The sequence below is a fragment of the Caenorhabditis elegans genome, chromosome V, assembly GCF_000002985.6.
Source record: "Caenorhabditis elegans chromosome V".
Taxonomy (NCBI): domain Eukaryota; kingdom Metazoa; phylum Nematoda; class Chromadorea; order Rhabditida; family Rhabditidae; genus Caenorhabditis; species Caenorhabditis elegans.
In genome coordinates this window covers 14028664-14042423 of record NC_003283.11, presented here as the reverse complement: position 1 = coordinate 14042423, position 13760 = coordinate 14028664, and the positions used below count along the sequence as shown (strand labels likewise).

General features: G+C 37.0%; 2 protein-coding genes and 2 pseudogenes across 7 annotated transcripts; 2 read left to right on the top strand and 2 right to left on the bottom strand.

Annotated features, from left to right (window-relative positions):
• Positions 1 to 2189: 2189 nt before the first annotated feature.
• On the top strand, positions 2190 to 3528 carry T08G5.13 (annotated as a pseudogene). Its single transcript has 3 exons — positions 2190 to 3097; positions 3255 to 3312; positions 3365 to 3528. Coding segments are annotated over exons 1-3 (1130 nt in total).
• A 517-nt stretch (positions 3529 to 4045) lies between these two features.
• vps-39 lies at positions 4046 to 8101 on the top strand. Of its 4 annotated transcripts, none has more exons than NM_001129538.6 (10): positions 4046 to 4147; positions 4195 to 4260; positions 4311 to 4519; positions 4568 to 4710; positions 4755 to 5047; positions 5100 to 5468; positions 5522 to 5802; positions 5848 to 6379; positions 6436 to 7019; positions 7619 to 8096. In NM_001129538.6, exons 1-10 carry the CDS (start codon positions 4075 to 4077, stop codon positions 7829 to 7831), a joined length of 2763 nt encoding a protein of 920 aa, NP_001123010.1. In that variant the 5' UTR covers positions 4046 to 4074; the 3' UTR covers positions 7832 to 8096. The 4 variants fall into 4 exon arrangements, with proteins under 4 accessions (NP_001123010.1, NP_001360569.1, NP_001041164.1 ...); NM_001373154.2 differs by having other exon boundaries at positions 6427 to 7019; positions 7619 to 8095; NM_001047699.5 differs by having other exon boundaries at positions 4052 to 4147; positions 5513 to 5802; positions 6427 to 7019; positions 7619 to 8101.
• ins-10 (INSulin related) lies at positions 8028 to 8475 on the bottom strand. The gene is made up of 2 exons (NM_001028954.3): positions 8233 to 8475; positions 8028 to 8176 (listed from the first exon to the last, which is right to left on the bottom strand). Exons 1-2 carry the CDS (start codon positions 8414 to 8416, stop codon positions 8103 to 8105), a joined length of 258 nt encoding a protein of 85 aa, NP_001024125.1. The 5' UTR covers positions 8417 to 8475; the 3' UTR covers positions 8028 to 8102.
• A 1364-nt stretch (positions 8476 to 9839) lies between these two features.
• Positions 9840 to 12240, bottom strand: T08G5.4 (annotated as a pseudogene). The gene is made up of 6 exons: positions 12056 to 12240; positions 11762 to 11871; positions 11643 to 11713; positions 10728 to 10768; positions 10344 to 10681; positions 9840 to 9965 (listed from the first exon to the last, which is right to left on the bottom strand). Coding segments are annotated over exons 1-6 (871 nt in total).
• Positions 12241 to 13760: the final 1520 nt, after the last annotated feature.

The following is a 13760-nucleotide window of genomic DNA, read 5'->3' as shown; positions in this document are numbered from 1 at the left end:
TTTTCCAGCAGGATGGGAATGAATTCGTAGTTATGAATTCTTTAAAAATTAGAGATAAAGGAATAGAAATGGAATCGCAGCACTTTTTTAAAATAAAAAAATTTATGTTGTCAAGGGAATAACCTATTTTGGGTTTTAGTTTAAGAATGGTACTCGCGATAGTTAATGGCGATGTATCTACTGGGGACGGTGTGCTCTCACAGGAAGGAAAAGTTGGGAAGGGTGGATCATGAGTAACAAAACTTTTTGAAAACTCTTTAACTAATACTTCCGCCATTTCAATCGGTTTATCAACATTATTATTGTCTACAGAGAAATGAGTGAGAGAACTGGAAGGCTTTATACGATTTCTAATGTAAGAGAATAGACTTTTAGAGTTCTTAGAGTGAATTAATTTATTTTCAAAAGCCATATTTTTCTTTTTGAGGAATTTTAATCTTGATTTAACTCTCTTTTTCAAAACTGAGGATTCAGTGTCTGGGTGATGCTTACGAAGTTTTCTGTATAATTTCCTACCTGTAACTTTTGGACTTTGAACTCTTAATGTTGGATATTGGGGAGTGAAATCAGAGATAAGCTCATTAAAAATGTTGAGAAAATGATTAAGCTTAGAATCAGGTGGAGCAAAGAATGATAGCTGTTTAGGCCAATTGTATGACACCATGTATCCATTGAGGTTGAAAAAATCACATTTTCTGAAATTCATAAAAGACTTGGGAGGGGCAGAATGAGCAGGAGTGGGCTGGGGGAGAGATAAGGAGAAGAAAATGGAAATATGATCTGAGTTTATAAATGGAGTACCCGGTTTTAAATTTTGTAAAACACCGGAATTATTTGTAAATATGAGATCAAGAAACGTGCCACTGTTTAATTTGGAAAACCGAGTCGGAAAATTTACCATTTGTGCCAGATCATGAAATTTCATCCAATTATAGAAATACTCAGAGCCCGTGGGAAGAAAATTTGAATTCCACTTGGTGTTTGCAAAATTGAAATCACCGAGGAGGACATAAGTATAGGAGGGGCAGTCGAGAAGCTGGTTTAGATTTTTAAAGAGCTCAGCGGTTCTACTTGCGGTAGTGGATGGGGGCGGTATATCAGTATAAATCTAGTTTTGGATTGCTTATGGTCTAATGCCAGAATTTGACAAAAATGCGAGAGATAAAAGGAAGGTGCAATTGAGACAGGCGTAAGAGCCCATTTTTTATGAAAAAACACAGCAGTACCTCCGCCGCATTTTTTGGATGGCACTCAAGCCGATCAGATCTTATGCAGGTATAGTGAGGTGAAGAGCATGAGAAATCAGTAAAAGCATTACTTAGAAATGTTTCGGTAACAAACAAGATGTCTAAACTATTAGAGGCTACGAACTTATGGACAAATTCAAGTTTTTCAAGCGATGCAATGGAACGAGCATTAGCCTACATGCAATTAACCAGCTTGGGCTTTGAAACACAGACGAGAGCCGCCTTTGAGTTATGTTTAAGTTTTGTATTTAATTGTGATGTTTGTTGTGTTGGGATGTCATTTGAAAGAGGCGTTAAATCATTCAGTGTCAGGCGGCCGTCTCCCTATGCGGCGAGAGGGATTGAAATTGGGTTCATCGGAAAAGGACGAGGATAGATCAGGTCCACAATTTCAAGATCCCGGATAACGTGCGCAATGCAGCCCGCAGCCTGGTTCGCTTCGTAGGCCTCCTTACGGAGTTCACGAAGCGCGACAAGCTCGAGGGGAGTCAAGTCCCTACGCGCACGGATCGGTCGAGGAGATTGCGGAATAGAGGAAAAGTTGCGCCAATTTTTATAGAAACCGGTAAGAAATTCATCGCGAAGGGATTCAGAATTGAAACGAACTTTAGTTGGCCGGGAAATGATTTTGGAATTTTTGGTAGCAACTCTAAAAACTTCAGTGGGAACAGGGAGAGAGAATTCAAGGGAGAAAGATTTAACCAGATTAAAATCGGAACTAACTTGATCCGGGTTTTTCGCATCGGGCAGGTTTTCCAGAACAGCTAGATTCGATTTCTTCTCAAAGGAATGAGCAGTAGATACCAGATTAATCGATTCGACAACTTTCTTCAGCACAGGGTTCTTCTTCATCACCGAGGAATATAGATCACGATTCGCTGGCTTCTGATTGTAGACATTGCTGTTTGAAAGAATTGACGGTTCAGTAGAGGGGCATTTCAGATATTCCATCACCACCAACACCTTCATCCACTTCTTCGCCTGGAACGACGGGATTTTCTACAAAAATCGGATTTTTTCTCTATGTCAGTTTAATTGATGTATAATTCCGAAAAGTCAGTCTTTCCTAGGTTTTTAAATTGAAACATTTCAGATATTCCATCACCACCAATACCTTCATCCACTTCTTCGCCTGGAACGACGGGATTTTCTACAAAAATCGGATTTTTTCTCTATGTCAGTTTAATTGATGTATAATTCCGAAAAGTCAGTCTTTCCTAGGTTTTTAAATTGAAACATTTCAGATATTCCATCACCACCAACACCTTCATCCACTTCTTCGCCTGGAACGACGGGATTTTCTACAAAAATCGGATTTTTTCTCTATGTCAGTTTAATTGATGTATAATTCCGAAAATTCAGTCTTTCCTAGGTTTTTAAATTGAAACATTTCAGATCGTCCACCACGTCCACCATCTTCATCAGCTTCTTCGTCTCCAGCTCCTGGATCTGCCAAAACCCCTATTTTTTTTTCTTGGTCAGTCAGATTTATGTAAAAATCCGAAAAGTCAGCCTTCCCTAGGTTTTTAAATTAAAACATTTCAGATATTTCATCACCACCAACATCTTCATCAACTTCTTCATCTCGAACTCCTGGATTTCCTACAAAAATCGGATTTTTTTCTCTTGGTCAGTCAGATTTATGTAAAAGTCCGAAAATTCAGTCTCCCCTAGGTTTTTAAATTGGAAAATTTTCAGATAGTCCACCTCCACCGCCTTCTTCATCCACTTCTTCGTCTCGAACTCCTGGATTTTGCAGAAAAGGGCGACCCACCTCCACTGCACAAAATGCGTCCGCTCTCTTAATAACTTTGTTAATATTTATTTTTTTTAAGTTTAATTATAATAAAGTGAATAATATTAATAATAAATTTTCCAATTTATAAACGTATTATATTGTCTTCTCAATGCACTGATGATGTGTAGAGTTCTGCTGATTTTCGATTCCTGAAAAAAAACAGGCTACGAATGTTTCCAAGTCGACTTGAATATTGTCTTTTTTCCCAGCTTTTTCCGAGGAGTGGCCCTCATGATATTTTGTAGTCTTATCTGTGATTTTTGGAATGTGAAAAAAATTTATTTTTTTTCAAGAATTTAATTTTAATTTTTTTTTTCAGCATTTTTGGTTAAAAATTTTCTTCCAAAATTTACAAATTCAGTGCGAAACGATCAATTTTCCATACAAAAATATTGGAGGCATGAAAAAACTAAATTTGAATGCGCGCGAAAAAAGTGTTCAATGGAGCGCGTTTACTCGTCGAGCACTTCGGGAAGAGGGGGTACGTTTTCGTAAGGGGATTTTTTCGTAAGGAACGCTTTCAGTAGGGCAATGTGCGGCGCGCCTTTTCGCAAGCCCGCCGCACAGTCCTTCGCAATGCGCCGCACGGCTTTTTGCAATGCGCCGCACGCTTCTTCGTATTTATTTATTTATTTTTCCAACAGGAAATTTCGAACGGAATTCAATTAAAAACGGATTTTTAATGGAAATTAATTAGTTTTATTCGAGCTAAATACGGATATTTTCAGAATTTTCGATGACAAAAACGGGTTTCAATCGATTTCGAATCGATTGCGAAGGACTGTGCGGCGGGCTTGCGAAAAGGCGCGCCGCACATTGCCCTACTGAAAGCGTTCCTTACGAAAAAATCCCCTTACGAAAGCGTACCCCCTCTTCGGGAACGATAATTTGAAGTCTGTTTTTTCGAGACACAAATAATTGTTTTGATTATTCGGCATTATTTATTTGCGAAAATTTATTCTTCTCTATATTACTGTCATAATTTTCAGTTTTAATTTCATTTCAGGTACTTCGACCCACCAAAGCAAAATGTACGATGCATACACGCCTTGCGAAGTAGCTCTCCGATTACCCGTAGAAGTAACATGTCTTGCATTTCAAGGTTTTCAATATCAAATCACTGGAATTTACAATCATGATTGCTTTCAGAATCGAATCAAACCTTGTTAGCCGGTGGAAGAGCAGGACATCTCTATGCATACACAATTTCAGCTAGTAATATTTAATCGTCAAGAAATCTATTTCTAAATATTGATAAATTACAGATCGTCGTGGATTCGAGCTCACAAATATCTGCAAAAGCTTTCACAAGAAAGCAGTAATGGAACTGAAAGTTTGCCAACGTGAAGATCTCCTTTTGTGCGTGTCCGACGGTCAATTGATGGCTCACAAGCTCAGCGATCCAGAGTATAAAGTTGAAACATTAATTCACAAAGTGAAGCCTGTTCAGACTTTTGCAAGATTTTCACCCAAGGTTCATTGGAAACTTTCCGAATTTTCTATTCAATATTTTTGTTTTCAGACATCTGGAGACCTGTACGTAATTGTTTCGTCACGAAAGAAGTTATATTTATTCAAATGGGGAGAGAAAGATGGCCACAAAGAATTTATAGAAGTTGCATTGGATTATAATCCAGTTTTCTTGGATACTCCAACATCTATAAGGTACAAAAGTTTATGAAACAAATTAAAGATAGAATAAATTACAGATGCGTTGGTGAAATGGTATTCTTTTCTGTTCGAAACGAGTATTTTTCTATGACAATGCAAAAAGATAAGACAACCACTTCGCCAAGTGAAGGTTCAACTCCGGAAGGATGGAATGGTTTTGTAACTCGTCTTTTAAATTTCAACTGTCAGCCTGGCATTGTGCCAATGATCGATCGAAGAAGAGTTGCATTTGTGAGGAATGAAATAGTTGTAACCACTGATATTTGGGGACAACGTCCGGCAAATGTATTAAGTGACGAGTACAAGTTCAGCGAAGTTCCCATGCAAATCGGTAACTTTATTGTGGAATTAAATTATTTAATTAGTTACCTATAAATTTCCAGTATACGATTCACCTTACTTGGTTGGAATGCTCTCAAAAGGCCGCGTCGAAGTTCGTTCAATTTTCGATGGTCAACTTGTACAGACAATGTCCCTCCCGAAGGCTATGACACTCTGCAGTGGTGCTCGTGGACAAGTGTTCGTCGCTGCTCTTTCCGATATTTGGATTCTTGATACTTCACAAAATCTTCGAAAAAACGTGTCTCATTTGATACAGGAACGTCATTTCGAGCTAGCAATTCAATTGGCTGAAAATTCGAATTTATTTGCAGAAGAACAGAAATTAGAAATTAAAAAGAAGGCTGCATTGAATTTATTCAATCAGAAGAAGTTTGACGAGTCATTCGCATTATTTGGAGAAATTAAAACCGGTTAGTGCTTCATTTCACATAAGAAAATTAAAATTTTTTTTGAGATATTTCAGAAGTGCTCTCAATTATTCGAATGTTTCCCGAGCTTCTTCCAGATGGATTTCAATCAATGACCGGAGTTGTCAGTGATATGCCTGCTAACGACAGAATGCGTGCTCTTTTGGCTCTCGGTAGTTATCTATCTGAAATTCGAACTGAACACGCGAAGCATATTGAATTATACAATCGTTTGTACTCATCGGGAGCGGCAAAGAAAACTGATGAAGATGAGAAGGCAAAGCTCTTGTTGACATTGAGAGTTGTAGATACAACACTTCTAAAGTGTTATATTAAGGTTTTTCGAATAATTATGGAAAATTAAAACAAATTAAAATTTCAGACGAAACCAATGCTTGTGGATTCTCTAATTCGTCTTCAAAGCAACGCGTGCACATTTGAGGATGCAAAGAAGATCCTCGAATCTGAAGGACGTCTCCGATCTTTATTCATTCTTTACGAAACCCGCAAAAAGCATGAAATGGCTCTCGATTTGTTTATCGATCAATCTAGCCGCCCGGATGCTGATCCATTTTTCGATGATGCTATTCAACAAATTGTCGAATATCTTCAAAGTCTTGGAAATAGCAATTTGCCACTAATTCTAAAGTACGCAAAATGGGTACTAGCCAAAAATTTGGAAGCCGGAGTTCAAATATTCACTAGTGACGAAACAGAAATGGCTAGAAATTTAAATCGAAAAGCCGTCGTGGAATTTTTGAAATCCGAATGCCCGGATGCACTGATTCCGTACTTGGAGCACGTGATTTTCAAATGGGAAGAACCTTCTTCATATTTTCACGAGACACTTTTGGAATTCTATGTGGCACGAGTCAACACTTTGTTTAAGGATTATGTACACGCTTTCCCAGACGGTATGTTGATTCATAGCACAACAAAAAAAAAATACAACCTCTAAAAGCATTTTCAGATGAGAATATCACTCGCGCGGGAGACGAGGATGGCGAGCTGGGCCTCTACCGAAAACGACTTTTGAAATTTCTCGAAGTTTCCCATTCATACAGTCCACAAACAGTGCTTCTTCAACTAGCACCACATGCATTTTACGAGGAAAGAGCTCTGATTCTTGGACGACTGAAACAACACGAGCAGGCGCTTGCTATATATGTGAATACACTGAAGAATGTGCCTGCAGCAGAGGAGTACTGTAGACTCTACTACAATGCACACGATGAGACCAATTCACAGGTGTATCTGATGCTCTTCCGAACTCTGGTACATCCAAATCAGCAACAACTGCACTCGATTCCTTATCACGCCGATTCGACTCCATTCGGATCATATCGTGATGATGTTTCTGAAGCATCAACGTTAGTCAACTCTACATCATCGTATCAACCAGATGTCAATACAGCAATCAAGATTCTGGCAAAACATGCAGATAAAATCGATACAGTTGGAGCATTGAATATGCTTCCAGCCACCACTCCGCTCAGAGTCGTGTTCTCGGCAATTAACGCGGTGATTCAAACTACCGGACGACAAGCGAGCACTGTAAGTTTCAGAGATGCGTTCATTATTTTCTTTTCTATTATAATTGTCCAAGGTTTTGACATGCCTTCTTGAAAGCGCACGAATGTATTCAGATGGGTCTTGGCGCGCAATAAAGTTTATGGTAGTCTTTTTTGCAGCTGCGTTATCTTTTATTTTCCCTGAGCTTTTTCATAATTTTTTCTTAATATTTTTTTAAGGCCTACAAACAGAAAAAATGCGCATTTTAAATTGGAAAACATATTTTTCACTTTAAAAATTGATTTTAATAATTTTTTATCAGAAAATGAAACGTAAACATATAATTTATCTTTTTAAAAAAGGAAATCGGCGAGAGAGCAGCCGAAAAAAAAAGACTACATTAAACTTTTTTGCGCGTAGAGACCCATTTGAAAAAGACTATGCGCCTTTAAGCAGGCATGTCAAATTTTGTGAAATTACAATAAGCAATATCTTGGACTCTGATCGAATTTCCGGTTGAATTTAGGATGTTTACAGAATTAAACACACTTTCAATGATCAAACTGTTGCGTATACTCTACGTAGATAAAATTGTTTACAAAACCTCCAATCTTTAAGCTTTATATCTAGAAAATTTTCAGCGAAAAATGGAAAAATCTGTGTCCCAATGTGCAATGTCAAAGAAGCTGGAGCGCAAAAACAAGGCGCAATCTACTAAAATCATCGTCAATTTCTCAAGTGAATGTGTTGTTTGTGAGAAGAAAATCGCTGTAAGCGCATTTGTCCGGTATCCGGATGGTCGATTGGCACATCTCTACTGCCATAATGATTCTCAAGGAGGAAACAGAAATTGAAAGGAAGTACGGTACCTAGTACCTGAAATGTACTAATTTTTGTATCTATAAGACGTATTTTTGTATAGATTTTTTACTGATTTTATGTGCCTTTATCCTTGTAACAACTTGTCACATCACATGTCTTCTAGTCCCCTTTTACTTTTTTCTCATTCCAGCGCACTCACTTTTATTGTACGTGTAACATTCTCTTGTATACAAATCTGTCCATTTATTCCATTTTACAAAATTCAAAATAATTCAATGAAAAGGCAAAACGACGAATTATATATTATAAAACGGAGCAGCAGGAGATCCGGATTTCTTCCCAGGAGCACAGTCCGGTGCAACAGTCTGTCAATGCTCCTGAAAATTTCATTTTGAATAGGAACTTTTAAAAAATTATTTTCTCAACAACTTACCAATCTCAGTGATTTTATTTACTTGTGCACACTGCTCTGGATTGATGATTCTGCACATTTTTTCCATTTTTTTGACACAAATTTGGAATGGAAAAGCTGCACTTGTTCTGGGAGCCAATGTTACGAGGAGCAAGAATGAGATTAGAAGAATTGTTTTTTGAATAGTGGAGAAATGCAGTGACATTGTTAGAAGTGCTGGAAATTGTGATAAAGTCCAAATGAACGGGCAAATAAAATGTATTAAATCCAAGGACAAACCGAGGGTGGAGCTCTGATTTTGGAAGCATTCTGGAAAAGTGGAAATGGGCGGCGCCGAGTTTTAATGGAATCACGAGATTCAGAGGGTGGAGAAACTTGAGAAGAAGTTGTCTGGAGGATAAGGAAATGGGGATATACTTTTAAAGAAGAATTCCCGACATCTAGACTAACAGACATACAGATCAGGAATTTTTTTTTGAAATTTATGTTTAAAAATTGGAAATTTTTTCTGAAACTTGAGTTTCATAATTTAGTAATAAGGTTATCAAATTTTATTTTTGATAAGAGTCTTCATATTACGAAACAAGGTCCTGACACGAACAAAGTTTTTTCAAACTACCGTACCCAGGATGCAAAAGCAGCAGGGTTACGGTAGGTGAGAAGTTTTGTTCGTGCGAGGACCCAAGACGACAATTTGCTGCAAAGATTTTTCAAAGAATTCAGCGGAATTTTTGGAAAATTGCCAAATTTTCAAAAATTGTGACTTTCGAAAATTAAAACAAAATTAAACAATAAAAATCGTAAAGACAACATTTCGGCTTTCCAAATTGACACAACATTTTTTTCTATTTCAGAAAATCATAATCTTATGCCAAAGTTCATAGAAAGTTCCTTTCCACGTTTTTGGTAATTGGATCTCTCTCTGACCAATTTGATGGAACAAAGTTTCCCAGTCTGAAATATGATCAGTTCCTTATTTTCCACGTTTGGAAGTTTGATTTTTTGTTCGGAATTTGTCGGATTTGTCACGGAATCAAAAACTTAAAACATGAAAAAATGAACGAAATTTGACACCGACATAAACAGATGATAGTCACACACCCCCTACTACATTTTTTTTCTCCAATTTTGGTTCATGATCCGAAAGAAAAGGGCATATTATTAGTAATTGGATATTTGATGACGATGCTCTTTACGACATAAATCGACGACAAAAACATTCCAAGATCAGAAATCGGAGAAACTTCTGGACGAACGAGAAGACGTAGAAGTTGTTAAAACAGAAAAACATATACATTTACAAGTTTTGTACATGAAAATAGATGACGTCATAATACTTTTGAGAGTTTTGAATTATGGTAGGACAAATATTGTAGATGTTGTCAGAAAAAGTATAAATACCCTAGCTTCTGGTAATGAGAAGCTGACCTAAAATTTTAGTAAACTCGAAGAAAGAAAATGTATTACTCAAAGTTTTTCAAACGATTCAAATTTGTTTTGATTGATATTTATTGTATGCACACTGTGTGCGTCAATGAAAAATTCTGTAAAACATTTTCACTACAAATGTAACTGATCACTAGTCGTATTTCGATCAAATTGAATCGAATTTAATGTTAGGGAATTTCAACTAGCAAATGCTCCAAAATGCATGCCATCCAGTGTATTGAAGTGATCCATCAGATACAAATTTCATTGACATGTAGCTTCTTGGAGAAATGTAGTTGAATGGAGCTACCGATTGTCCGGATAATCTGAATGAGTGGAATATTGATTGGTATATTTAAACTATTTTTAACGAGAAAATTGTGAAGTTTGGTTTTGCTCCGTGCTATTGTATTCATAGTCTAATATTTTCAAAATTTAAAAATGGTGAAGGGTCGATAAACTCGAGAGGGAGCAATAAAAAGTGATTAAACTATTTTCAAACATTGATAGCAATTCTTTTAGTCAACAATTTTGGAAAAGTTCAATTAGTTCAGAAATGTAAGTCACGTCGTTGTTGTATCTATAGTTTTTTAAAAACACATTTAGAAATATTATTAATGAGGAAAATTGAAACTTTTATAGTAGACAGGCACGTCTTCAGATGGTCGTACCAACCCGTCATTTATTAAAAAGTAAAAACTTACGTGGTTACAAGAGTACTATTCGACTGTGTAGTGCTGTTATAAATATTTAAATAATCATTTTTGTTCTGCGTTCGGAATACATCAATTGATAATTGACCTGCATTCCCCAGGCAACACTTATTTGATAGACTTGTTCATCGTATGAATCATAGGTTAATGGATAATTGGGTGAAATCATTGCCCCATTTGATCCACTTTGACTTATAACTGGCATATTCTTCATTGCCTTCCACGTCGCCAACCATCCTTTATCGGTAAGATCATAATTTGTCTTGAATCTAACAGACATCATGTTCGAAGACGATTCAAATCCACAAGCCAAATTGTATGAAGATACTCTGAAAATATTTATTGATTGGTGGGTGGTTACAGAATTCAGCCTACTGTCCTATATGGTCAACATAACTTGTTGAGTTACCATCAAAATAGATAATATAAACTTCCTCATCATTAAGAAATGTTCTGACTCAATTACTGTCCTCCTCTTTATACTAGATTAATGAGCAGGTTATAATGGAGTCAAAATGCACGAGAGACTTAGGTCTCATTGTAGACAACTCTCTCAAGTTCCAGACTCACATCAATAAGATAGTCAATAACGCAGTTTTCAACTGTCGTAAGATTCTCGCTTCATTCAGATCTACAAATTCAGCTTTTTATTTCAAACTGTTTAATACCTACATTAGACCCACATTAGAATATTGCTGCGAAATATTTCACCCATCATCACTGAAAATGTCAGCCAAATTAGAACAACCTCTAAAATTTTTCTCGCGTAAGGTTTTCTTGCGCTGTAACCTATCTTTTCAACCCCTCATCAAAAACGATACTCGCACCCCTTACGAGCGTCGTTTATTCCTTTCTTCCCAAAAATCTCTATTTTCTAGACGTCTCTTCCTAATCCTCAAACTCTATTTCAAAATCGTCACTCACCGGTGCCATTTCCCCAACCTATCCCAGTTTATCCAGCCTGCGTCTTCAACCCGGTTCCCTTACAGAATTAAGCTATGCGGCGTTAAAAATGACAGTTTCCTGCATAAAAATTTTAATTACTGGAATAAAATAGTACCTTATTTCCCCAAGCCTGTCTCAGAAATTTTGTTCGGAAAACGTCTCGGTCAACTTTTTGTTGACAATGTTTTACCCTCTTCCCCCCTCATACTTAGTCACCGGACTCTTGCGGGTCCAAATGATTATTTTATATCTATTTATTCATTCTTTTTTCCTTCACTTCACTGCTTTGTTGTAATTGTATCATTATGATTGTTGCCTGATGAATAAATATAAATAAATAAAAACATCCACGAGATCATACCATTCTTCAACCAAGAATGGGGAAAATAGAATTGTGATGAACGTATTGTTCGGGGCTAAAATGTTCTAAAAAATTATCAAGATATGTGTAGAGGATCTCTTACAAATGATAAGGTAGTTGCAATTGAGATTATTGTAGTACTGTACTGGGTATCCTGGAGATTGAATAGTTCCTGTCCACTTGTCTGAGCCACCGAAAACTCCACCATTGCAGCTGAAATTATTGTTCTCGTAAAATAATTTTTTGTAATGAAATTTGTTGATTCGCCTTCTACCAGGTTCGTGGCAATATTGTTCAAATTAACTTAGACATTCCACTCGAAGTCCTACGCTAATGTTTTTGTGCATTATATTTTGTATTGTAACCGATTACAACAGTTCATCAAACCATAACTCACAGTGCAGGAGTCTGTTTGCAAAACGCTGGCTGGAATTGGTAGCACTGTGTGACTTGTAGTCCAAATGGAGTTGCTCCTTTGAAAGTCACGCAATCACCGTTTACACTTGGCTCGTCTAAAAATCCAGAGTTTTGGAAATTCTTGGCATTCTTACTATTAGGTTGAGCAAAAAGTCTTTGCAACATTCTGAATTTTTTTGGAAAGAATATTTATTCAAAGCTAACAAGATTCAACCAATTCAAACCTTGCCAACACAACGGAAGTTGAGCAATACTCTCCGCACAGAACTCCTGAGATTAGGAGGCAAAGAAGTCGTCCAACCACGTTTCGACGACCCTTCGATCATGAAACTTCTGTCTGGTAGGGCAATTCTGGAGAGAACGGAACAAATGTTAGTCAGTAGGAGCCAAGCCCGGTGAATACGTTGGGTGAGGCAAAATTTGGATTCCGAGTGTCTGGAGCTTCTGGCGGATCTTCAAAGTTTTATGCGGTCATGCGTTGTCATAGAGCAGAAACAATTTTGATCCTCTAGGGTGATGTAATCGATGAGCACGGACCATCTTTTCCAATTGAATAGAGTATAGGCCAGCGTTGATTGTAACGAAGTCTGGAAAAAGCCCTCGGAAAATTACACCCTTACTCTCCCACCAAATTGAGAGAATCACTTTTTCCCGTGAAGTTCCCCTTTGAGGTCAGGTTTCACGGTTTCCTAGACCGGGGCCCACTGTTTCTTTCTGGTACGGTTAACATGCAATACCCATTTATCGTCTCCAGTAATAATATCCTTAACCCAGTCCGTCGTTCGTTTCCTAGAGAACAGCAAAAGAGAGTGGTCACTACGCAAAATTTTCTGAGAAAGTTCACGTGACGTTGATCTTGCATCATCTTCCAGGGCTCTCGAAATATCCTCATCGATATCCAAACGAGGGCGACCGTATCTTGGTATATCATCGGGTTCGTAGTTCCTTTTCGTGAACTTTTCAAATCAAAACTTTATGGTGTTATAGGTGACAGAGTTCTTGCCTAACACTGCACATATCTATTTTTCTATTTTTGCCTATAAATGGTAGTTTTCATTAAATAATAAAATACGCACTAAAAGGTAGGGCTGAACATGTACTATACCTACCATTTATAGGCAAAAATAGATGGATTTTCCAAACTTTGAAAATTCATAAATCTCTTCAAAGTAACCTTTTTTGAAATGTCTTTCAGAAACTTTGTAGTAAACTTTAAGCTCTTTTAGAATTTACCAACAATATTCCAGTAGGTACAAGAAGCTTCACGTAGTTACAGAAATAGTACATGTTCAGCCCTACCTTTTAGTGCGTATTTTATTATTTAATGAAATCTACCATTTATAGGCAAAAATAGATGGATTTTCCAAACTTTGAAAATTCATAAAACTCTTCAAAGTAACTTTTTTTGAAATTTCTTTCAGAAACTTTGTAGTAAATTTTAAGCTCTTTTAGATAGTTTCTTTTAATTTAAAATCGTTCACGGTTTTTTCTGATTAAATTCAAGTTTTTTTTTCATTCATTGAGATGAAACTATCAATATTCCAACAAGAATCAGAAAATTTAATCATAATATTAATATTACAGGTTGCCTCCGTCTCTTCTACTCCTTCTCCATCTGTTACTCCGCCTCCTGCACGCTAAGCATGGAGAGATGCGGAACCCGCAAAATGTCGGAACACACGAGC